We start from the raw sequence: 27,108 nt of genomic DNA, 5'->3' as shown, positions 1-27,108 counted from the left end.
AGGTGTTTAGGAAGAGACTGGATGGGGTGCTTGGTGCCATGATTTAGTTGATTAGATAGTGTTGGATGATAGGTTCGACTGGATGATCTCAAAGGTCTTTTCCAACAGGGTTATTCTATTCTATTCTATTCTATTCTATTCTATTCTATTCTATTCTATTCTATTCTATTCTATTCTATTCTATTCTAATTCTCAAATCTGTTTTGGACCAGAATTGACTCCTACATACCAAAACCACTGAAATCCCCATCTAAACACTCTGGGATAATTTGAAGTCAGAAATAGGCAACTATCAGTCTTTCCTGGAAAATGTTAATCAGGCTTAAAGACAGCTGTGGCAAGGCCAAAAAATTCCCTGACATTTAAGGATAGGTTAGACCTTCCTTAGCTTTAACCACACAAAAGCCAAGCATGTTTGGTACTGGAATATCAGAATCAAATTCCCCTGTCAACCCTCTGAACTAACTGAAATTCCCTTTTCTCTCAGTAAGACATTCCATAGAAAAATACTACAACCAATTCTAGTTAATGGTCTTCTGTGAAAAACAGCAGAGTAGAATGAGTCATGTTCTCAGCTGGCAATACAGGAAAGATAAAGGCACGAAAAAAAAGGGCAATACCAGCAGCATTTGTGGGGCTGATGACATTACAGTTTGGCAGCTTCCTTTGTTCCTGTGTTGGTAGCAATGAGCCAGTGTCGATATTTCATTGTAATGTCACCCATTTTCTTACCTTGTTTTCCAGGACTGAAATCTGGTTCTGCTCTGTTGCTCTACGGAGCCAAGAACCAAATAACCACTGGAAGAAATTAGCCAATAAAGTGTCACTCAAAACAGACATTTTCTTTCCATCAATCTCTTCAAGTTCTTAAGCAGCTGTGTGTCAAAACTCGAAAAGTTCAGTTCAGAACAAAAGATTTAGTAAGGTTCTTAGGGTGCAATGTCCACTGAGACCAAAGCTAGGGACACAGACAATGTGTATTTAAGCACCTAGCACTTTGTTGAAACATATTTGACTAGTTTATTGGTTAACAATACATTTGGGTTTGTGGTGTAAGGTGAGGTTCAAGAGCTAGGAGTGAAAAGAGGTTTTTCTCCACACATATCTTCACTGACTTTTTTGGCTGTTTCCACTGAATTAGATTTCAGTGTGTCTCAATTCTGCTCCCCAGAAGTAAGCTGTCAACTGAAATTGGAGAAAGTTTCAATGATTCATCAGAACCAAGACTCAAATAACCACTGGAAGAAATTAGCCAATAAAGTGTCACTCAAAACAGACATTTTCTTTCCATCAATCTTTTCAATTTCTTAAGCAGCTCTGTGTCAAAACTCGAAAAGTTCAGTTCAGAACAAAGGATTTAGTAAGGTTTTTACAGCGCAATGTCCACTGAGACCAAAGCTAGGGGCGCAGACAATGTGTATTTAAGCATCTAGCACTTTGTTGAAACATATTTGACTAGTTTATTGGCTAACAATACATTTGGATTTGTGGTGTAAGGTGAGGTCCAAGAGCTAGGAGTGAAAAGAGGTTTTTTCTCCACAAACATCTTCATTGACTTTTTTTGGCTGTTTCCACTCAATTAGGCTTCAGCATATCTTAATTCTGCTCCCCAGAAGTAAGCTGTCAGCTGGAATTGGAGAATGTTTCAATGATTCATCATCACTTTTAATAGACTTTTGCATGATTTATTGATGTAAATATACTGTAAATAACTAGTTGGACATTAAAGGGCAAATGAAATGCTCGTTCTTCAACAGACAATTTGGAAATGAACAGTATAAATAGAACATAGTCATCACCACTTGATTTTATGTCATTCCAATCTACTGTCAATTTCTTTTCATATACAAATTTGACTTTTTTTTGTAACCTTGAATACCTAGAAATCTTGCATCATGACACATGTTATTTACACTGTGTATGACTCACAAATAACTACAAATAAAAAGTATAAAGGTTAAAATGCGTTGTTACATGAAAAACAAGGAAGATATAGTAAATGTTCTGGTTAAATGCTTACATATTTGTACATACATTTCTAATCCAAAATTGTTCTATGATGTGTCTGATGGTTTTGATCAGGAATACTGGTTCTTATGGCTGCACCACTGAGAGGAAGCAATATTTCCAGACATAATGAGCCACTTAATAAACATTTCTGAAACTGCATAGGATGAAACATAGTCATTTTGGAAAACAAAGATGAAATATTTGACATTGTAAAATGAAAGCAATGTAATTCATGCCATAGAGATACATTTGTATATTAAACCAATGCTGTAAGGTGGCATTGTAAATAAACCATAACAGAACTGTAACGTTTGAAAAATAAGCAATTCACATGGCATTTGTGTCATAAAACAGCAGATGTACAATACTATTTACATTGCAAATCAAAGAGAGAGTAACCCTATGAAACTGCAGCAAATTGTTCAAGGTATTGATCACAGACCTGATTCATAAAATATGGAGGGATGTATGTAGAATGTATGGAAGAAAACAAGTCTTTAAATATCTGAAACGCTGCATTAGACACTGGGTGTGAGACTCCCATCTATAACCACCCGATGAGGTACGGCTGCAGTCCCACCACCCTTGCTCACAATGTTTGCAGAAGGACAAAGTACTCTTTTCATGAGGTCTTTGTCCTTTGAGTTAGCTGTTCACCTGAGCACACACACGACTGCAACCTAAATGGCCCATGTAACTAAGCTTGAAGTCAGGGGAAAGTGCTGTCTTGTTCCTACGTGGAATGAGTTACACTTTGATGTGCTGCACTATGGTTCTGTTTAGAAACTGAGCGTTACCCAGCAAATATAACACTTGCAGAATTAGACCACTGATGGGTTTGTAGAGCAAGGAGGGTAGGATAGGGTTTCAATTCTCTCTGCATACTTTTAGCCCAAACAAGGACTCCTATTAGGTATAACAGGAATCACATGGTTTGCTTTGCAAATATTATCAGGAGGTAGGAAGCCTGCAATTGTTCAGAATGCTGGGTTTCTGGCATGGCACCACTGACCAAGGTTCTGAGTGTGATGCAAAAATATGCTTTATTTGTGAAGGCTTAGGACCACCACAGATCAGGACTGATTCACAATAACATTCAAAGTTCCTACCACAAAACCTTGCTGGAAAGGGAATTCTATTTGTTGAGTCAAGAACAGAATCACTAGATACATCCAGTTGGAAGAGACCCCAAGGATCACCCACTCTAACCCTCCATCCAATGCTGTAGGGTCAACATTAAATCATGTCCCCAGGTGCCAGGACTCCATACTGCTTAAACACCTTCAGGGATGGTGACTCCACCACTGCCCTGCGCAGACCATTCCAATGTTTGGCAACCCTTTCAGTGAAGAAATATTTCCTAATATCCCCTGGCACAGCTTGAAACCATTTCCTCTGGTCTGGTCACTTGCCACCAGGCAGAAGAGGCAAGTCCAAACAGGATTTTGCATATTGACCATCACAGCTACAAATCTTTAAACAAGGGTTATTAAAAAGGGCATTCACCTCCTGCATCATGACAATATTATAGCTACTCACCTAGGGAAACTCAGATACAAATCCTATGAGGTGGATGATCGGCACTGACCACTCTATTTGAGTGGTGATCCACATGTGGCGATGGCAAAGAAGTGGGGTTAAAAGAACATGAAGCTTGATAAATGAGCTCTACCACACAATCTACCTTGTTTTTTTCTTCCTACATCATTCCAGATAGTTTTCATGACACAAGAGAGAGTAGGTGATACAAATCACATACTCCTGCTAATATCTGCAACTCCAGATGCTGCAACCTCTATGTTCTGCTTCAGGTTTGCCAGACTGAAATGCATCGTGTGTCTGTACTAGCTGAGCAATGTGCCAATGTGTTGTGCTTATTCACACCAACCCTAGTGTGAGGGGAGTTCAGAGCACTTGCAAATGCTGGTCTGCCCCTAGGAGTAAACCCAGCACATCTATACAGAAACTTGTCTCACCTCAGACACTGCATTATTCTGTACATTTAGCACAGCTTTTTCACCAGAATTTCCAGACATTGGGCAGCTGAACTGAAACTACTGACAGGGTTGAAGATGTCAAAAAAACCCCAAGACAAACAGAGAAACAAAAAGGTATCATGAAAGGGATAAACCAGCTACTCTGTCATGAGAAAGCAAGTCTGCAACATACTTCCCAGTGCAATCTTCAGTTATGGGAACCTGATTAACGCAAAGACACAGACTTCAACTAATTTTTTGCCTTTTTAAAACAAGGGGTGAAGAACAATAAACACAGGCTGGAGAGAATCTTGAGCACCTGGATGTGTAACTGAACAGGTACGTTTCATATTGTGTTATTGCAGTGCCTAAAAACCCAAGCTCTGTCAACGCCTTCAGGTAAATGAGCTACATTTGTGACACTGAAGATCAGCCTGGATGCACTTGGCAACTGGACTGTGTTTACTAAGTTATTCAGACAAAGTGACCAGGTAACTTGCCTTTTTTTTTTTGCTTTGAAGTTCTATTGGCTTCATATGAGAAAACACAATTAAAGAGTTAAACATTTTATGAGCAACTGTTATGTGTATCAGCAACATTTAATTAAGGTAAAAAGAAACCTAAACAAACTTAATGACTTCCCTATTGTAACACTTTTTTTTGGGGGGGGGGGGGGTTATTGGTTTTTATTCCCAATTATAATCAACCACACACATTTACTGCATGCAGCATTTCAGCATTTGTTGTACTATCAGGTCTTCTTTGACCACCCCCTCAGTGACCTAGCTCTGAAATAGAGGTATCCTGGTCACAAACAGCAACAAAATGTTCTTTTAGTGGAGTTTCTCTGGAGAAACATTTTGTTCCCCACTATTGTGTTGCTAATGTGACAATAATTAATGTGACTTTCCCACCAAAGGACTAGGTCAAATAAAGTAAGAACTGTCTTGAAGGAAACCTGTATGCTTTATTCATGTGTTTGTTTATTTAATTCAGGTAATTTTTCCATTACAATAAGCTTCCAGATAAAATGGAAAGCAGAAATTAGAATACTTTTTGGTGAAAGCTGATGCCAGTGTAATGGCAAATGCTTCATCAAATAATGTATGTTACAATGACTCAAAGAAATGCTGCAAAACTGAGTGAGCAGTGCAAGATCTTCAGGGTTTACTCAGCTGAACTTCAGATGGGTTTTGTTATTTTGCTGATCGCTAATAACTCATAAGCGAGGGTTTGGATTTATTTGTCTTTATGAATCAGGTACTGTGCAAGGGTTATACACTGAAACAGTTCACTCTTTTCCCATTCTGAATGGATTAATGAGGAATCAGAGTAGGATGGAGCTCACCACAATTTAACTAGAAGCATGATAAAAAGAGTATTTGTTGAAGGGAAATGTTGGTGTTAGTATCTAGACAACTGTTAGTATTTAGACAAGGCAAAACTTCTTTGCTTGGTCCTGTGAAGGACAGTAAACCCTGCTTTTGATTATAAACATTTATATGAATACTAGCCTAAAACTAGAGGCATTGAAATAGAGGATGTATAATATATTGTATATTGCTTTTCCTACAGAGTGTACTTTATGTTTCTAATATGGTGACAAGTAGAATTTTTTAGTACAAACTAAAAAGACCTCATTGCAACAACGACCATTATAGCAAGATGTCAAGTCACAATGCAGTGCAGGCATGTCATTAAAAGACAGTCTGGAGTACTCTTAGAAGGCTGTTCTATCCTGCTATCTGTTAACAACATGCCTGCACAAGTTTTGTAAAGTTTTTTCTTCTTGTTCGAGGCCTTCAGTTGCTTTGGAAAAAGGAAGGGTGGAAAAGGCAAACTCTTGTCCCTCAGTTACACTTGGCAAGAACTGTATCACCAAATTCTACTCACAAGGAGGCAGAAAAAGAAAGTTAAGAAGTAGCAATGGATGCCAAACAGAGTAAGGCAGTTTAACAAATTGTTTGTTTCTTCCGAAGAAGATCCAGGCTGCTGGCACTGTTTGCATTTGCTAGAAGAAAGAAGCAGATTATCAGGAGGGGATTCAGAGAAAGCATTCACCGATCTGCCTGGTCTGCAGGATTTACAGATAGCATCTGCTTTTCCATTTCCCAGCAACACATGGAGAAAGACCCCTTGCTGTATGGAGGCCTGTGTAAACAGTAACTCACAATCCAGTGATTTTAAAACAAGAAGAATAAACTTTAGATTACTTGGGGTGTTGGTTGTTTTTTTTCAGAAGCTCATAAGGTCACAGCAATCGAGATATATATTGTTATAGGAATAGCAGTACAAATGTTAAAGCTTTTTAAGACTGCATGTAATTCACTGCACACACAATTTTCCCATGGCCTACACATATGTCACATCAATGTTTTTTTTTACATAAGACTCATGTTCCCACAGAAGGATTAATACTGATATCTGCTGTGTGATACTGGTGCTGCAGCCTCGACTAACACAATGACACAACACAGGCCTGGTTAGTGCACATATTCTGCACTTCAACTGCTCGCAGTCAAAGATAGAAAAGACAGAACCACTCTTTGCTGTTTTGTTTTCAAGTAAATAAGTCTTTGGTAATAAATTCAGTTGGTTTGGGGAAGCAGTTGTAACTGGAATAGTAGTTTTCAATCAGAGGTACTTACTGTCACTTCCAGACCACTAAGACAGCCAAATGAATCCAAATATAAAAATCTGGAATCATAGACTCATTTAGGTTGGAAAAGACCTTTTGAATCATTGAGTCCAACTATTACCCTAACATTGCAGCATGCAGTAGTTTATATGGAGTCTGCTTCTGTTTGCAGATAAATTCCATTGCTGAACAGCTAGAACAAGTAACCAGACTCAGTTTTGCAATTACAGCCTTGGTTTTAGTGGAGGACAATCTTGGCTTATATGCTTCGTTGAGTGTTTTGGTCCATGCTAGCTCACAGCAAAACTCTAACCTGCCACATCCCTTCTCAGTAAATTGCAGGCTGATGTTTCAAAATAATGTTCAGACTTACATAGCCCTAAAATTAATTTAGGGAGAAAAGTCCAGGGACACCACCTGACCACTTCTGCATATTACTAAAATGGAAACACAGTCATTAATTGGATTATCCTTGTATCTGTAAGAAATTCTGTATAAACCATTTCAGTTCACAAACATCACAGTGCTCTAAACCCTTGTAGAGCTCTAGCATTATTTAATGGTATCAAACAATATTTTAATGCTAAGCATCCTTTGTTGATAGTGCAAGCTTAATTGTAATCTCGGTACTTGGTGCAGAATGCTTGTACAAGGCTCTTCAGAGAAGCTTTATAGGACACACAAAAACAGTATGACAGAATTACACAAAAAGCATTTGCACCCAAGGGACATTGGTTCTTTTCCACAGGACTGCAAACTTTGAGGTGGCCAATCTTCACATTTAAAGAGTACCAAATATTTTTATCCAGATTGCAAAACAGAGAAGTCTGAAACAAGACAAGCAGCAATAAAACTGAGATTAAAACTGCACTGCTCCTTCCCTTTGTTCTGCTATCAGTAAAGGACAGACAGTGGCACACAGCCCTTACTAAAACTTCCTAATCCTAAAACTGAGCATCACGAACTCAGGTGAACACCCATCTTCCTGCAGTAATCCACATTTTTTACTCATGCTTACAGTTCACCTTTATATATGTGTCTGGCCCTGTTACTGGAGCTGTTTGTGACTATATTAAACAGCGATCAGCCCTCAGATTTTACTTTGGCACCACTGAGATCAAAGGGAAAAGTCAAGAGGTACAACCCTAAGGCATTCATGATTAATAATCTTCTAGAGCTACCAGCAGAGGAAATGAAAATGAGGCTGAAAAAACCCTGAAAAAACCCTGACAGTTAAATTTCAGAATGGCAGCAGGCTCTTGGAAGAAAGTTTTAAACAAGTATCAGATCACAACATTTTCCATTAATGATTTCATGGGGTGTGCATGAGATGTCATGATCACAGTGACAGACAACTGGAAAATTGTTATCAGTTCTTCTAGGCTAGATACTGCATGCAAAGTTCAAGTTGTTGTCAAAGGCTTTGGGAAGAGGCTGAACTATGACTTGAGGGGCTCAGGCTGTGAAGTTCACGCCAATAACACTAGCTTGTTTTGTGAAAATTTCTCCTACCCATGAACTCATCCCACTGAAACAAATATAAATCACCAGAAGATTTTTGCTAGCATTCAGTTCCTTCTTTTGAATTGTCCATAGGAGCAGAGCAAAGTGGGACACAGAACAAGGCTATTCTCTGTGGCTATGTGAAACAAACTTTGGTTGGCCTTTCCAGTAAGGTGGTTTGAAACAACTCAACATGTGTGTGTTGTACCAGTGCACTGCACAGCCAGACTACACACAAACTGTTCAAAACAACATGTAATTCTGCAAAAAAATAAACTGCAGAGTCTTAGTAAACTGAGAAAGGTGAAAATCAATTCAAGAAGGAATGTAAATTCAGGTCTGGAAGCGGAGGCCAATGTGTTCAGCAAAAAGACCCAACGTTATTGGTTCTCTTACCACACTTGCCTGAAAATTTCCTCTGTTATCAACCTAAAGGGCTCTAATGTAACTGAGTTTTAACAACTGAATGGATTATAAGGACTGTGCCTCTCACCAAATGATGGATGAATACCAAAGATGAATGCTTTGGTTCAGAGCAATCCTTAAAGTGGGTGATAATATATCCATAGTCTCTCAAGATAGCTATCAGACACAGCAGTGTCCACGTACTCTGTATTTTTTCATTCCTATCTTCCTATATATATATAACTAGTCATATTACATTCTATGAAATACAAAGTACAACATGAAATGTGTACATAATGTGTAGGAAGTGCAATGAATGGAACCGCTGCTGCTGCTTATCCTGACATTTCTGTTTCACAACAGAACCTTAGCGCTGCAGTAGTAATGATACACAGTGACTGCCTGATATTGATGCTAATCAAACCTCAAGCTTTAGAATATTCTTGACTTCTACTGTAATGATGATCAAAGTCTTATTCAAGAACAGAACTTGCAAAAAGGTCTCTAAGCTTACAAGATCTCTAAAAGACAATGAGCATAAATACTTTACAAGTACTTCTCTGAGTGATTTAATTGGCTGACAGAATGATTTATGCTCCACACATGCCAATGCCTCAGGTCTGAAATGCAGAGATTTCATGAAATTTGTGCAGACAAGACACATACTACAGGAAAGATTTCTAAAGAAAGCAGTGCAGATCTATCCTGAGCTATACATAGGTCTGCTTCTGAATATATATATAAAAAAGTTGACTAAGTTATAGTACAGACTGCATCCAACTACTGCCAGCCCTGTCTTCAGCTGAGATCCAATCTGTATCTTGCAGAATTGTTCACCTTGATTAGGGAAGCTGAGGCTCCCTAGCTGCAGTGGACTCCTGCTCTTCCAGGTTCATGAGTAGTAGGGCAGAATTGCTCTGCTATGGAAAAGAAATACATGAAGAAGAATGAAGAATAAAGAAGTGTTTTGTTGGTTTTTCTACCTGAAGGGAGGTTGCAGACGGGCGGGGGCTGGTCTCTTCTCCCAGGCAACCATCACCAGAACAAGAGGACACAGTCTCAAGCTGCACAAGGGGAGGTTTAGGCTGGATGTTAGGAAGAAGTTCTTCATAGAGAGAGTGATTGGCCATTGGAATGTGCTGCCCAGGGAGGTGGGGGAGTCGCCAACACTGGAGGTGTTTAGGAAGAGACTGGATGGGGTGCTTGGTGCCATGGTTTAGTTGATTAGATAGTGTTGGATGATGGGTTGGATGCGATGATCTTGAAGGTCTCTGCCAACCTGGTCTATTCTATTCTATTCTATTCTATTCTATTCTATTCTATTCTATTCTATTCTATTCTATTCTATTCTTTTATTTTATTTTTTTTAAATCCAAGCAAACAGTAAGTAATGCAAGCTTGCAAAATCATGGCATAATTTAAAATGCAGATGTTTGATGACGTGAGAAATAATTACCTGTTTTTTAGTAAAGACATGCTGAAGTTTGGGAAGCTGCTTTCACTGTAGCACTCTTACTACATTTGGGCTTTGGGAGGTTATTTTTTTTTTTATCTTTCAGATGAATATGTTTAACAATAAATTATCTCCCCAGCCCTCAAAGAAGAAAAGAATGCTAAGCCAAAGACTCTTCTTCCTATTCAGGTAATAGCTTTAATATAACGGATTTCACTGCCTAACTTGAGGCACACGACTTTCAAAGGACTGTGGCCAAACTGATTCAGCTGATAAAGCAGCAACTGCAAGGTAGATAGGAAAGGTGAATAAAATCAGTCAGGACTAAATCCTGTCTTTCTCTTAGGTGGTGATCCAGATTATTTTAAATGTAATTTTCTGGGTAACTTGCTTGGAGTCGAGCATCTTTTTATTTCTTTTCTGCAGATACTATGGTATGCTGATATACCTTTTTCTCTGTTTCTGAACTCATCCTTCTCCAGCGAGTGCATAATGTCTATTTTTAGCTCCATGAGATACCAATCCAGTTTCTTTGACAACTGCAATTTGTTGGAAGAAGCGACTAGTGTTATGTTGTCTCAGAGCTATGAGTCCATTTGAAAAATTAGCTTCTTAACTGACCTTTAAAGCAAGTGAGAATAATGTGCCTGCCAGTCCTCAGGGTTTGGATTTCATTGTCACAGCAGTCTGTGTGAGATGCAACATCCCTGCTGCACAACTTTGCCTCTCTGTTTTGTTTTCCATGTAATTATAGAAACTGTTTACTGTACATGGAAAATCTGCAAGTTTTCTCAGCTCTTGAGGACAATACTATTTCTAATTGCTTTTCTCTGGAGAGAATGACAGTTCACTCTCTGGGGTTCTGCATACAATTGCTTCTTCCCAAGAACTTTCCCACAGCCTCCCTAACCATGACTGCAGTGAAAACCACCACAGATGTCAAAAGATCAGAATGGCAATTGCAAACAGAAGAGAGAAGTGTGGGAGCAGTACAGCAGAGTGGCAGCCCTTGTCCTTCCCTCTAGTATCTGGTTCAGAGACCAGCCCAAGATCCTGGCTGAGAATTTGGGTACTTCAAGTATGGAACAACACAAGTACAATTATAACACAAGTAAAATTAGAACAGGTCAGGTAGAATGAGTAGAAACTATGATCATAGTCACAGAACATTTAGTCAGCATCCCCTACTCTGCTCCATTGTTCTTTTGCAAGCGATTGCAGAGATTAACCTATATAGTGTTTTACCAAAAAGAAAGAGGTGAGGAAAAATTACCTTCTCAGTATTGAGAAAACCAGACATCCATTCACAGGACAGATGGACTCCTTAAGCAGCTTTCTATCTGCCACTCTTCTAAGATGGAATCAAGGACTACATAAAATGATGATATGAAGAGATGACTCTAGGTACAGCCTGTAGAATGGCACACCAGTATTATACTAGAGCAGAAGTGCAGACCTGGAAACAATCCCAGATGATTAGATTTAGTTGAAAGGAATGTTCTTTTAATTAGGATAACTTTTCTGGCCAGACCTCTCAAATCTTAAATATTAATAATATTACCACCACAATGTTCTCTGTTTAGAACCTGGATGTGTTTCCCTCCATGTCTATTTGCTGTTTCACCCTGTGACATCCTCTCATTCTTATCAGCAGTGGAATTCATCTCACCTACAGTACGGTTGCTAATCTGAACTCCATACTGTAGTGACTGGGGAGAGAGAAAAGAGCACATATGAGGGAGCAGTTTATCTCATTCTTACTGCCTTCTCCAGGAATGATCATTCTTTGAGATGCCAGGATGCCTGTGCTGACAGCAAAGGGAACCAACCTGACCAGCTCAGATCAGACGTAACTTTCAAACATGCAAATTTAGGTTAGCTGCATTTCACTCAGTCTTACAGTGATTCCCCAAACTCCTGGTGCTCCAAAACATAATGGCCCCCAGTGGAACAGTAGCAAAGTGAGACCTAAGAATAATAAGCAATATCCCAGCATTAAAGACAATAATGGCTGAACCTTAGCGAAGTGGCAATTTTCTAGTGAGGCCACACATGTATTGGGATGGGAATTTTGTCTAGACTGGGCTTTGTTTAAACTTCAGTAAAAGCACACAGTGCTGACACATGTTAGGAAGTGCATGTAAAGCCTTGCTTTGGGATGCAGAGTATCTCTTACTACACTCTAAATCGACTGAGTTAAATCCAGGCCTTATCTAACATGATCTGCTTGGATTTTTGCAGAACATGCATGTGAAACATCACTCTCTCTGAAATTAACTATAAACAGCTTTTGGTTGAATTTCCTTCTGAAAACTCTGTATACAAGACTGTTTCTTAAGGCATGCTGTAAAATGCAGATTGTGTCACAGACTTTGCAGATTTTTTTGTTATAATACAACAGTCTTCCAGGCTTTCTTTTACTGCAGGCATTTCTAAACAATACTCAGTTACAAAGCAGAAGAGCTTCCATTTTGTAAAAGTGTTAATATTTAAGTACAATATCCTTACATACTTCTTCAAAAGTCATTCTTGCTATCACCTCCAAATTTCTACCAGTACCTCACTTGCACTGTTTTGCATCTAGTTTTGCATTCAGTAGCAAATCTCAGAGAGGAATTCTGAGTCCAACCTGCAGAGAAATCAAATGGTGCCTAAAAAGTGGGATATTCTTCTTTGCATTTTGTACTTAGAGTTTTCAGACTCTTTTTTTTCTCCTGCATTTTTTCTTTGCAACTAGAGATTCAACTCTGATTTAAAATACGAATCAACTTTTTCCCTCCTCAGAAAATAGCACATTTCTCAGGCCATACCACTGAAACTGTAAGAATTATGGACTCTAAAACTCATCCCAGTACCTTCAGCATTCATGACATTACATACAGCACTTTCTTGCATTTTTCATCATATTCACAATACTCTCTGGGTCACCCAGCTCCCAAATACACAAATATTGACAGTCAACAGCACATCTATGCAACGTGCACAGCATCTCTCTCCTACACACATGCTTTACTTTCTTCAAATGCTTTCTCTCTGTTGGCTTCTTAACTATATGCTTGCAGGATCTGTAAGAAGTTTCTGGGGGGCAGTGCTTACACACTTCAACACTGGCAAGCACATGGGACTTGTCTTGGAGATATAATGAGAACATTATATAGGTGCATAACAAGCCTCATCCTCACTGAGTACTGAGGACAGTACATTCATATGCTCACAGCAATACATCTGGGAGCATCACCTTGAAAAAAGGTGTAAAAACCTGCACAGATAAGAAACCTTTCCACATTTCATCATCCAGCACAGTTAGCCCTAGGAAAATTAACCTTTGATACTAGTTGGATATTTAGAATTTGCCTTCCCACATGACTATGAACAATATTTAAAAGGAACACAGATGATACAGATTTATAAGCCACACTTCCACAACTTACTTAGGCATTCAGAACCTCAGAATCACTCACTGAAGTTAGGTACAGCCTTCACAAAATGGCTGTGTTTAAGCACAGAAAATTGGATTCAGCAGTATGCTCCTTATGCAACTTTGTAAATGTTACCTCCTCCTTCTTAGCAAATGCAAATAACCTGAAGCAGGCAGCTGTGCTTCAAGTGTACAGCTTCAGAACTATTTCAGCCAAACAAAAATGCTAGAGAAACTTCTAAAATAAATACACATGTCTGTACAGCTTTTCTCTTTTCTGTATGATCTGTACTCTCAAGCAATGATTCACCTAAAACACCACCTCTCCTTGCCAGTTATTTATGCCTAGCCACATTCTTCTGCAGTCAGTTGAGAAATTCTGTTATTGATTTAACACTACGTTCCAGTCTCATTAAGGATGGAAAAAATAATACCTTAGAGGTATACTAGTAACAAACAAATGCCAACAAATGCCAAAATGGATTAAAAAGCATTCCCCCTCTCTGCGTATTCATCAGTTCTAGAATCTATTTACTGTTTGGTATAAAGCTGAAGGTATCCATTACATATACCTGCCTTTTTTATTGCTCTCATTTATCAGTCCTGGGTATATCTTAGCTATAGTACTGATACAGTTGTTTCTAGGGCGAGAGACCAGTCTTATTCAGTAGGCAGTCTTTAAAGCACTGCTTTCAGTTGAAGCTCTTTTCTAATCCTGGTCTATAGTTCTGAGTTTGCTCCTCTTTATTCAGGTAAGTTATAATAAATAGTTTTGGAATACTAACAAAAAAGGCAACACCTCAGGAAATCAAATGATTCCGCTACTTGCTATGCTCTGGGGAACAGGATGGAAGGACAAACAATACATGACAGGGTGTTACTCTGCTATTCAATAGAAATAAATAGAAATAGAAATAAATAGAAATAGAAATAGAAATAGAAATAGAAATAGAAATAGAAATAGAAATAGAAATAGAAATAGAAATAGAAATAGAAATAGAAATAGAAATAGAAATAGAATAAACCAGGTTGGAAGAGACCTTCAAGATCATCGCGTCCAACCCTTCAACCAATCCACCCCACCTAAACAACTAACCCATGGCACCAAGCACCCCATCAAGTCTCCTCCTGAACACTTCCAGTGATGGTTACTCCACCACCTCCCCGGGCAGCCCATTCCAATGGGCAATCACTCTCTCTGTATAGAACTTCTCCCTAACATCCAACCTAAACTTCCCCTGGCACAGCCTGAGACTGTGTCCTCTTGTTCTGGTACTGGCTGCCTGGATGTTCTGCTAAGAGCCGGCTTGTTAAGGTGATACGTGTTGCACAACAATCTCCACAGAACAGATTAACATGGCTTTACTTATTGCTTCAAGAGTAGTCATTAGGGAGTATTGCTAGGAAATAATTATCAAGAAAACAGTGTGAGAGCTTCTGTTAGTGGAAAGTTAACTTGGGGATTACAAATTCATGACAGCAAAAAATGTATGACAATGAGAATCGGCAACTGCCTCTGTGCTCTTTAGAACCTACCTACTTGACTGCCATCTTTAGAATAGAATAGAATAGAGTAGAGTAGAGTAGAGTAGAGTAGAGTAGAGTAGAGTAGAGTAGAGTAGAGTAGAGTAGAGTAGAGTAGAATAGAATAGACCAGACCAGGTTGGAAGAGACCTTCAAGATCATTGCGTCCAACCCATCATCCAACACCATCTAATCAACTAAACCATGGTACCAAGCACCCCATCAACTCTCCTCCTAAACACCTCCAGTGATGGTGACTCCACCACCTCCCCTACAGGATAAGAAACATAAATTACATAGGCATTTTGCCATATAGTTCAGGTGAACAGGTGAAGGTTGCACAGAGGTTTTTCATAATTAGGCTTTGAGCTCCTACTCAAAGCTCAAACTTTGCTCAAAATCACAGTCCTAGTGGTATCCAGAATTGTGGCTGCAGTGCTGGCATCGTATGTAAAAAATGCAGACATCAGAAGGAAGAGATTTCCAGAACTGCAGTAGACCTTGCTCTTGACAGTCACCAAGGACACCACATCCTTTTTTTTTTTCATCCTGGAATATGCTTATCTATCCCTATGCCACTTAATTGAATTCTTTTGGCCAATGCAAAACACTGAAAAGCAGCAAGTGTAAAAGATTTGAGACACAGCACTTGGATTAGAAAGAGTTTCATTCACCGGGATCAATCTCACTCATCTCAGCCATCTTCATAAAACAAATGTCCAGCCTAAGTTTGCCCATCTGTGGTCACTGCGAAAGTTAAGTACACTCATGGATTCAGGAAGCCTCATGCTGTGTCTAGAGCAGAGGGTACAAAGTGCCCGAAGAACTTACCTGTCCCCCAGTCTTCAGCAAAAGCTTGATTTTTGGAATCAGGCAGTGATAGGATTAGGGGGAATAAAGGAAAAATAGAAATGGGTAGATTCAGATTGGATATTAGGAAGATGTTCTTCACCATGAGGGTGGTGAGACACTGGAACAGGAGGTGGTAGAAGCCCCATCCCTGGAGGTTTTTAAGGCCAGGCTGGATGTGGTTCTGGGCAACCTGGTCTAGTGTGAGGAGTCCTTGCCCATGGCAGGAGGGTTGGAACTAGATGATCCTCAAGGTCCCTTCCAACCCTGACAATTCTATGATTCTATGCTAAAGCCAAAGTGGGCCAGAGACCAGAACATAGAACCAAGCACTGCTACAGCCCAGGCAGACAATGCATCGCTCTTGATGTCCTTTTACTTTGCTGCCTCCCTGCTAGCCATTAAGCAGGGAAGACACTTGGTTCTCTGAAATGCTGTGTCTTCTCCTTTAGTCCAAAACAAAACATGTTCAGCCTCACTGCCTTTAGAAACTAAAATCCCAGGAGCAAACATCTGGTGTAACATCTGCCTCCGCTCATCCTTTTGTTACAGCTGCCAGCAAAGTCGCCACTTTGCACGACTTAGTGTATTGGTCCCTCTAATGTGAACCTCAGTCCAAAGGTAGAATAGAATAGAATAGAATAGAATAGAATAGAATAGAATAGAATAGAATAGAATAGAATAGAATAGAATAGAATAGAATAGACCAGACCAGGTTGGAAAAGACCTTTGAGATCATTGAGTCCAACCTAGACTGAGATGCCTCATGCTGGTTTTCAGAGGCTATTTTGTTGCCATAGTGACACAGTGAGGCTAACCTGGACCACAGGTAACTGGAGACCAACTTTTGTATGCCACAGGAACAAGTGCAGACATGAACAATCTGTCACCCTGACTGAATTGCTACCTTCCCCAGTTTCACTGTTTCACTTGCTTTCATGCATGCTTAACAGCCAAGCCACAAAAGATCAATCATGTCTAGGAAGTTAAGCAGTTTACAGAATTTCATTGTAATGCTGATCATGCATTTCAAATTAGTAACATTGTTAAGGAGTAACTCCTAGCTGCATGAATAAATTTAGTGCTTGGGAAAGCTAAAACACATCATGAACTGTTAATGTGCTGACTTCTTCACCCAAATGCAGCAGTGGCAACTTGCACTGTGGTCTTCTCCCTCTCTAAGGATGAGTGCTTTCTGTGCCACTGCAGCAGTTTTGTCTTTGCTGCAAAGAAAATACTAGCCCTTTAATCCCAATTATTCTTTAGGTATAAGCAGCCATGTCAACCACAGATGGTAACAGGAACAATAACAGGAAATACTCACTATGAGTGTCACAGGTGATTAAAAAAGGGAAGTGGAGGTCTTTTGAAGAGTAGAAGCCTGATCAAGAGCAGGAAATGGCATTCAAGGTGATGGAATAAGGAACAGTGCAGGAGCAAATGAACTTCTGCCTGTTGAGTTTCTTGCATACTCAGAATCTTCTAATTATCCCTCGCTTTTACTGTCACTAGTACTCTTGATCCCAATAAAGTGCTATGAATATTATATTATCTTGAAGGAATAGAACCAACTCTTTCTGAGTTTGTAAAGCTTATTTTTACACTAATTTTGTTGCTAATTTAAGCAGGTTGCTATTTACAATATTACACATCTAATTTTGGAAAAATACATTACCAGAACCCCAAAACCAAGCCAGAAGCTCTGGAAGTGCATTAGGACAGGGAAAACAGATTTCCTTAGTGAGTTTTTAGCACTCAGCAGAGGTGAGGTTGTGGCCTGAGGCTGGAATAAGAAACCCAGAAAATGCTGTACATTTGTAATGCTACTGTTCAATTACAGACTTCTTGGCAGAACAGTTTGCATGAAGCATGCAAGAGGGATGTTAATGGAAAACAGAGGAAAGGTGGTTATACACAATACCACTGTTGGGCACGGTGGGGAACACTGTAAGACAGGATGAAACAGCATCGTGAAATGGCGTGTGCACACATGTTAACTGCAGTGGGACCTGCTGAGGAGTCAATTGCACTGATTTCTTCTTTGGAATAGGCAATTCCCATATAAGATTTCCGAGGTTTTAACAGCTTTGGTTTTCTGTTTGCAAAGGCACATTTCGAGGCTTAAAAATGCCTTTCCATACAGACTCAGATCTGAAACTGGATGTGGGAATGAGTAGTGAAGCCAAAACCATAACCACAGTTAATGACTATGGGCTCTTTGGAATGAAAAAAAGAAATATTCTGTGGGATCCTGCAAGAAAACCACACTTCCAGTGTCCTGGCTTAGCAGCAATTCTCCCATGCAGAGGCTTTTGTCTTTGAATGGCAGATTTTATCAGCCTGATGTAGAACAAAATTTATCCCCCACTTTACCATTTCCATCACTATTTCATTCTTTACCTCTCTGTACCACAGCACAGTAGGGTCTGTGCAATAGGGAGCCTCAAGCAGATGGAAAAATCTGACAGAAGATCTGTAAACAGTGCTCTGAGGAAGTGACTGTTGCTTCTGTTTACTTAGACCTCTTGACATTCATAAAGAAGTTGGCCACTGGGTCTGCCTTTGCAGTCAGTTTCTGCTCTTCGGTCCATCTGAGCCTGGTGCAAAGGGAAACTGCATAGAACAAGTTTGTGGCAAAGAGACTGATGACCCCAGCTAGGGTTTTCACAACATCCTTCCTTCCTGTACAGGCAACATGCAGTAGACCTCCTCCCTTTATCTTCAGAGAGGGTGATTTTGTTTTTTATAGGAATGGAAGAGAACAGATATTGCTACCTGCAGCTATGTGAGGAAAGACAGGCAGGTAGGCTCTTAACCAGAGGAACAAAACATTGTCTGTTTTATGGGAAGAAAAATATTAAGACAATTCCAACTAGAGTATGAGACTTCTGCATCCATTTCAGTACCTCCAACTTCTCCATCTCATCATTCCAAAGTATAAAAACTCTAGAGAGCCTTTTTAGTTATGAAGACAATGCCAGGCAAATGAGAAAGTTTTTCCTTATTACTGAAAGTAAGTGGTTTTGAGGAAATGTTGAGTCTGAGTACCCTCTAACTGACTACAAAGCATCAACCTTGATAATAGATTTAATTTCACTTCACAGAGTTGTCAAAATAAACTTGCAATCTACTATTAAAGGGAGCAGATATGACTAAGCTAAAGGGTTCTGAGAATTTGTTTTACACTTTTCTCACACTGAGATAGAAAAATGTCCCTAGAGAGCCCACACTTTGTTATTAACTTCCCTTGTTGTAACACAGAAGCAAATAACATTATACTTAGCATCAGTGCTTAAGTCCTGGACACCTCACATTGACACAAGCTTAGAAAAAGCAGAGGCTATGTATTCTTACACAGTAAATCTACCCTAATGTGGGGAGACAGATGATTGATTTGCAAACACTGCCAATGTTGACACTGATTTTCAGTTGTTACACTGATCTCTGTGATTAGAAATTTATTGATAGAATAAACAGTCTCCAAGAGGATGAGGATGGTGATACACATTTTTTTTTCAGATTGCTTCTCCAGTTTGCTACTAGAATTAGCATTTGTCCATAACTTCTAATGGAAATGTTTCTGCAGATCTGCCAGGATCAGCAACAGAATTAACCTGGACATTGGCTATTGACAAGTGTGAGAGGCAAATTATTGAGCTACACTAGAAGCTTTTGGTCTGAACCTCTACATTTGTTCTCTTCACATAGGAAGGGAAAAAGAGCTTGGCCAGAGACACTGCTACTCTGACATCAACACCTGCTGAACAATGAGAATATGCCAGTGAAGTCAGCATGAACTCTCAATCAACTGATAGCAATTTGAAAATCACTCTAGATAGCTAGGTAATCACATCAAAACCATAGCTTTATTATCTAAGAAGTAGTGTTTCTTTTCCAATGGTAAAACATGAACTTAGCTCCCTTTGTGAGTCTTGCATGTCTCACTGGTGTTCCCGGCAGGGAGGGTGCAGGGGGGTGGGAAATGCATGCTACATCCCATGTCTGTGCAAACTAATGGCTATGGGCTAAAAGCCATCATCCTGTGCAGAAAATTGTCAGGTCTGAAATTTGGATGGAAATTCTGCAACCTGAAGCTCAAACAGTTTTGGTTAAGTGGTTTTTCTGATAGGTAGTAGCTGCAGGTGCTGTTTATCAAGGCAGATAAAAGACTAATTCCTCCAATCCCAAGGATGCCCTAATATCAATGGACAAAATCCTTAAAATCTGGCTTCCACTAGAAAGCAATGGAATTTCCATTTAAATTAAGTTCTGGGCTAATTCCCATGCATTTACCCTCTTCAGACAGTAATAAAATCACCACCTCTACATAATAAGTTCAGAAATCCTCTACATGCTTAAATCTATATAGATTTGAGATAGTCCTTTCTCATCCAGAAAGGCTTCATTAAAAAGAAGCCTGAAACATGTTCAGCACAGGCTGGCCACACCATACAGACTTACTCCCACTCTAACATGGGCTATTGGTCGAGGGGAAAAATAGAGCACTGTCATTCCCACCACAGAAAACTCTAACTGGATAATCTGGACATGTGAAGAAAGATTAATCCATTTCTAAAGATGCCTCAAGTTGTGACTACTAAATCTGTAAGCAAACTCACATTTCTGGTCTGGATTATAGAAATGCAAAGCTTCTCATGCTTCCTAGTGCTGCTGAGAGTCTTGTCTTTGATGTCAGTGATCTTTGACCAGGATCATGTAAAGCTCAGCCACTTCAGAGTCACTGCATAAGTGTTAACTAACAATCTACAAGAGCAGAACGTCGTCACACCAAAGTATGACCCCACAAAGGAAATACATCTGCAAAGGAAAACTGACTACCATTATTTTTTCAAAAGGAAAACCTGAGAAATAAACAATACCTGAAAATGTGCTTATCAGGGGAGAGGTCCACATCTTGTTTCAGTTAGATTCATTGAAGACAATAAAGCCATAGTAATTAACAGCAAAGAATCAGCATTAAAATAAAATAGAAATTGACATGGACTCCTTTAAATCTTGAACTACAATTTGCATTTGACATGGGAAAGTACTGCCTCTCCCTTTTCAGTGGTTTTATCCACACTAGATAAAGCAGGGGCCTGTCCAGCTAATCCAGCAACAGAGGAAATTTCTAGATGAACATCATTAATGACAGGATTTTCAATAACCAAACTGGGGCAGGAATACAAGTCCTATTAAAAAACCCAACAAGCAAACAAACAAACCCCCCAAAACCTGCAAAAACAGTATCCAGAGAACTTCCAGGGTCTGCTGGAATCCCTCAGAATAAGTCTTCACAAGTTCAATTTAAAAAGAAAACCCAAAATCTGTAATTTCTAACAAATATCAATTTGGTTGATAATTTAGTTTGGGGGGAACAAAAGCCCCACTGAACAGAACTTCTCTGTTCATCTTCTACACTTTGTTTGCAATGTCCTGGAAAGACTGAACGTAGAGCACAAATATTTCATTTCATTCATACAGGACAAATACTTCATTTAAGCAAGACAATGCTCGTCTAAAGCATAAACATCTTTAGCACAGACATCAGGTAAAGAGATTTACCAAAGTGGTGTGTTTTTTTTTTTCTCCTGTAAAATACTGACATTTCTGTTCTAAGAAAGTCAAAAAATGACTTTTCCCCACTTGTATAAGGTTTGATAGGCGAACATATGAAATATACATTAGCTTCTTCTTAAAAGCTATCTAAGCTCACTCAGCTTACAGTGTGTGGAATGTAATCATCCAGAAAGTGAAATATGTATAAAAATAGGTAAAATTCCCACAATATTTATATTGAATTATAATTACTCCTGCCAGGAAGATTATAAGTCTACAGCATATGTATGAAATGTTTGTTCATAAAGTTAAAAAAACATCATTACCTTACTGAAGAACACATTGAATGTAGGAATGCATAATCAGAACTGACTCTCAATTCTGCTTAGCTGGTGCAATTCTACAGAGAACCATCATCCTTTCTGCTCAAAACAAAACCAATCTCTAATTTGAGAGTTGGGATCTTGGTGGTGGTTGGTTGGTTTGGTTTTGTTTGTCATAGAGGGGCCAGACTGAAGTTTATGAAACAAATTCCTCTAGATGTGGAAGTATGCTGTTTATTTTTTTCTTTCCCTATCTCCACATTGTTTACTGACAGCAGTCACCCATCTTGTAAAATGATTATTGCCTGACATTACATGGAGCTTTAACTGCTTGTTCAAGGCAGTGAAATAGAAAGAACCTCCAGCTCTCCTGCCATGACCCAGTTCTGGGCTTGTGCTTTTTTGACGAGTCTTTGATCTGCAGCAGGCCTCATAGGCTAGTCTCCCGAAGGAACATGGTGCCAATGTTGTAAGAAATCTTTCTCACTCTGGCAGATGTGACAGAGGGTTTTGGTGGCTTTTCACCACTTCTGACCTCGAGGAAGTAACAGATCCCAGGAATTTCCTTTGGAAAGTTTTCTGGAAGCTCTTCACGGGAACGAGGGACAAAAATAAAATTTTCTTCCTTTTTCAAAAGCCTAGGGGGAAACAAACAAACAAAGAAAGAACAGAAGGATCTAAAAATCTGTAGAACACAGTCCAGAAACACTTCTTTGGAAGAGATCAATCCTATGTGGCCCCAAATGAAAAATGAGTTTAAAGCAATACATAACATCTAAAGAAATCCTAAGCCAGGATCTTCAGCATATATTACCTCAGCATAATCAACTTCAAGGGTCTCTGTTGACTGAAATTAGCTGAGGCCATGGCCCATGCAAACACATTCTCTGAAAATCAGTATCAGCATTCACAAATTCAATTACCAGAAAGGGAACCACATTAATAACAATAATTTTCCATAACATATCATTTGGCTCATTTAAAACACTCCAGCCTGGCCAGTTGTACAGAAATTAACATTTCATAGTGAGAGCTACCAACGGGGCTCCTGCTGCAAAGCAGGTATGAAGGTGGCAGTGCTTGGGAGCTCTCACAGGTAGAATCAAGGTCATCAGTTTTTGCCCTTCTTGTACTCAGTAGTACTGTATTTCAAATCACAGAATCATGAATCATAGAATCAATAAGGTTGGAAAAGTCTTCAGAGATCATCAAGTCCAACCTGTCACCCAACACCTCATGACTACTAAACCATGGCTTCAAGTGCCACGGCCAATCCCTTTTGGAACACCTCCAGGGACAGTGATTCCACTGAAGATTAGGTTCAAATACAGCAAATCACACTTTAATAAAAACCAGATTCAAATCTTGCTCTACGTATCAAAAGTACCCATTGGTTTAATCTGGGCCACCTGGTTGGGGTCAAAAAGGGAAACAGGTTCACAGCAGCCATGAAGCCGTCCTTCAGACACGCACACACAAGTGGTGCAAAATTCACAGAACTCACTGTGCTGCCTTTTGCCATTTGTCATCTTCCTCCATTGTGGAGAAATGTCTCTCTGGCTAGATCTGAAAGTTTAGGAGCTGTGTGTCAAGCATCTTCCCTGAAACTAGTCAGACTTGTAAAATAAAGAAAACACCACAATGCATTTCCCTTTTGTTTCCAGGAAATGTAGTTAGGGATATTCAGTCGCTAGCAGTCTTGACAAGAACAGTTTCGAAGTAACAGTAAATTCTGAGCATTGTTGGATCTATAAAAGCAGTCTTACTCTTTCCCCTCCCAAGACATGTGTTTATTCTTTCTCTCAATCAATTTGAAGCCTAAAAATGTGACTGGGAAGAACTTTATTAGCTTCAGTGGATTTTATCATAGGTTGTTTATTTAATGCCTCTAAAGCTGATTTCTGTCAAGGATTTGTAACAGCACCTCCTTTACTGAGTACTTTTCGTGGGTTTTGCTGAGACAATCATGTGTGAACATTGAAATATGAAGGCATTTTCTTCCCAGCTTTTAAATAATCAGTTGGTTATGAATACAACAATGCTTTTGCCTTTGAACTTCTGTGGTGGTCTTTGTTTAGCATGCACTTTGAATGCCATCATCTATTTTCCACACTGCTAGTTTTATTACCAAAATATAGTCATCTTTTCTAATTTGCATATGAGTTTGCAGAATCATCTCTCTCTTCATCTGTTCAAATGCTTGTAGTAAACATTTTGCACTTGAAAACAACAGGCTTAACTCTTTGTGCCTCCCCAAATTAGGTTTCTGCAAGCATCGGTTGAACTCTTGAGAACTTTCTGAGCCAAATCTGTAAGCTTTCACAGCAGTCATTCTTCCTCCAACTGACTACTCACTACAAAGCATATGGCCTTGCTAACAAACAGTGGTTTCCTTCTCAGAGGCTAAAATTATCTGACTGTAATGACAGTGACACAAGTCTGAAATAGTAAAATATATGTATTTCTATATTTATATACATTCCTTGATTCAGTTCAGGGCTGGTAACTGAGTTTAGTTGATATTTCACACTATTTTCCCATATAAAAAAAAGTAAGTGGAAGATATTATTGACAGGCCCTATTTCACTTCTTTATTAATTGTAATTTGGTAGCAGTAAAATGCTCCAGGAGTGATAGGTGACTAACCAACTACTCCTTTGGAAATGCTTACATTACTGTGGCTTGTGATAGACTCCACATCCCTACATTATGCACACTCTTTGAATCACTCTCTGAGTGAGAACTCCCAGAAATTGCATAGCTGACCTTTATTGGGATACTGTTTCAGCTCCCAAGCAGGAACTGCAGGAAACCTTCTTTGCCAAAATCTAATGGAAGCTAGTTATGATCGCACTCTATTCTACTGACTCCATATTATTCAGGGAAAAAAAAACCAAACACCTGGTTATTTGATGGCTTCTGTAACAACAGGATTAGAAAGACTCTAATCAGGATGAAAAAAAGGTCCCATCAGCATTCCTGTGAAGAACAATTTCTTCAAATTCCTTAAATATTGGTCCTGACACATGGTTTCCCAGGGTGAGAACAAGATCATGTCCCACAGCCAGAGAGCTTAAGCTGAAGTTACACAACCTCCACAGTTCAGGAATATGCATATAAGCAGTCTGAATATATTCCACAACATTTATCTCAGGTCTGTTTCCTTGAGAACCTCTGTGTACTCAATAACACTCACAAGGGAAGAAGGATATTTTTACAGCAGGTTATTCAATTGCCTGGAACTAGGTCTGTCTTCAGCTTGTCTTCCTTGCCTATGTTTTAGGGGAGGAAGAGCTTCTTAAACATTGATTTGTAGTTGATTAACTCTGACAGCTTCCTCTGCAATCATGAAAGCTTCCAGAACAGTTAAAATTCTTGTTCTGTCCCTTTCTTTGTGAAAATGCTGTTACTTTCAGACAAAACCAGACAATATCTGAGGATTGTCTCATTCATTTTTTTTCATTTTCAGTTCCTTCATTTATTTAGAAGGAAAAAAAAACAAACAGGATTTAAATAGAAAATGTGGTTCTTTTCTAGCAGAAACATGAAGCATTTCAAGGTCAGGAGGTCTCAGTGTGAATGAATACTTCGTGGGAAGCTTTTAAAAGCTGCAGCTTCTTTTTACATGGATGACAGGGTTTGTATTTCAAACTATTTTGGCAAGAAACAGTGTCTACATTTAGCCCATATCTGGGGCTAAACCATAGCAGTTATTCTATCACCCAGTGACCCCCACCAGCAGAGAAGGGAAATCAGGAAAAGGAGAGAAGACCCACAGGTTGAAATGGAAACAGATTAAATGTGATAGCCAAACTGGTACCAATGTCAATACAAGTTACATAAAATTATACTCAGCTCAGCAAAGTGCAACAGTCACAATATCCAAGAAGGCAATCCTCAAGAGCAGGTAAAGGAAGAAAAGCAGACTGAGAAGAAACCCAAATAGAAACCCCCTCTTTCTTCAGGAAAGAAAGAAAAGTCCTCTTTCTTCAGGAAAATTCCTACTTTATACTGAGTGTGATGTTCATGGTATGGGATACACTTATGAGCAACTAAATCAGCTGTCCTGGATGACTCAGAACTGCTAATGGCCTGCAGCCCATATCTGGCCTGGGATTCTGTCCCAGCAAACCCAGGACAACTAGTCACACTTTCACCAGTGATTTCCTATATCCAGAAAATGAACTAACCGACCTTCGTTACTACAGAATCACTTGTTGCCAAGCCCTCTATGCTGAATGCATACTTTCCACAACAGTTTTTACTCTCTCCAGGTCTGCTGGAAAGCAGTATCATCTCTACTGCCACCTCTCAGAGATGTCACACCTTTATCACAGTATCACTAAGGTTGGAAGAGACCTCAAAGATCATTGAGTCCAACCTGTCACCACAGACCTCATGACTAGACCATGGCACCAAGTGCCACGTACAATCCCCTCTTGAACACCTACTTACCACTGGATGCTGTGAAGCACCTCTGCTTGCCCTTAGGCTCAGCAGGAAGGACAGCTGCAAATACTTAATGATTTTTTGGTGAAAAGTGGGCTAACTGGCTCCGTTCCTCCCCCCCAAAAAATGCAGTCACAAACTGAAGAATGTGCCCAAAGGGAGCAATGAAGTAGTGAGAGGAGTAGCCACTTAGCAGCCTGGAAATATGAGAAAGCAGCTCTATCAGCAACACAAAAGAGTCTTCTTTGAGAACTCTATTTCCTCAACTAAAGGAATAAATGATTACCAGATGTGCTAACTCAGCTCTAGCTGCTTTGAGAAACAGTGGCACTGAGGAAGCTCTCATCTAGCTTTAGTATGCTCTAATAATTGCAGTACTACCATAGCAGCTTCAGAGGACACACTACCCATACACTGTCTGGAAGCCTTTGAAACCTCCTGCAGGTACATTCTGCTTCAGGAACCCAACACACCACATAGTTTCCAGGACACAGTCTCAAGATGCGCCAGGGGAAGTTTAGGCTGGAGGTGAGGAGAAAGTTCTTCACAGAAGGAGTATTGGAATGTGCTGCCCAGGGAGGTGGTTGAGTCAAAAAGGGAATGGACGTGGCACTTGAAGCCATGGTTTAGTTAGTCATGAGGTGTTGGGTGACAGGTTGGACTTGATGATCTCTGAGGTCTTTTCCAAACTTATTGATTCTATGACTCTAGTGCTCAAGGGCCTATCTTTTCTCTGGAACAATTGGAAAAAAACTAACTAATGGCTTCACAAACAGGCTAGCAGAATCTCCTGCTGGATTGTTAAGCCCTTCCCCTGTGGCAACAAGTGTTGATCATTTCACCAGAGGGGCACCTGGCTTGATACCATGTGCCAGCAAATCTGTTTCCATACGAATTCAGACAACAAATTATTATGGCACTCACTAGAAGTATTGGTAGGCTGCTCATAAAATACAGTGTATAAATAGTTTGCTATTTGTAATGCCAAAAATGAGCGCACT

General features: G+C 39.5%; 1 protein-coding gene across 1 annotated transcript in view; it reads right to left on the bottom strand.

Annotated features, from left to right (window-relative positions):
- Positions 1 to 1,663: 1,663 nt before the first annotated feature.
- Positions 1,664 to 27,108, bottom strand: part of GUCY1A2 (guanylate cyclase 1 soluble subunit alpha 2) — a 194,957-nt gene continuing 169,512 nt past the window's right edge. Inside the window, 1 exon segment of the mRNA XM_068144850.1 lies at positions 1,664 to 22,296. Coding sequence (XP_068000951.1) covers positions 22,089 to 22,296 — 208 coding nt within the window. The 3' untranslated portion in view covers positions 1,664 to 22,088.

Source organism: Melanerpes formicivorus, unplaced genomic scaffold, assembly GCF_026170545.1.
Source record: "Melanerpes formicivorus ecotype bairdi unplaced genomic scaffold, bMelFor1.0.p_v2 SCAF_1, whole genome shotgun sequence".
Lineage (NCBI taxonomy): Eukaryota > Metazoa > Chordata > Aves > Piciformes > Picidae > Melanerpes > Melanerpes formicivorus.
The sequence above is the reverse complement of the archived record's forward strand: the minus strand, read 5'-3'. Positions and strand labels throughout refer to the sequence as shown.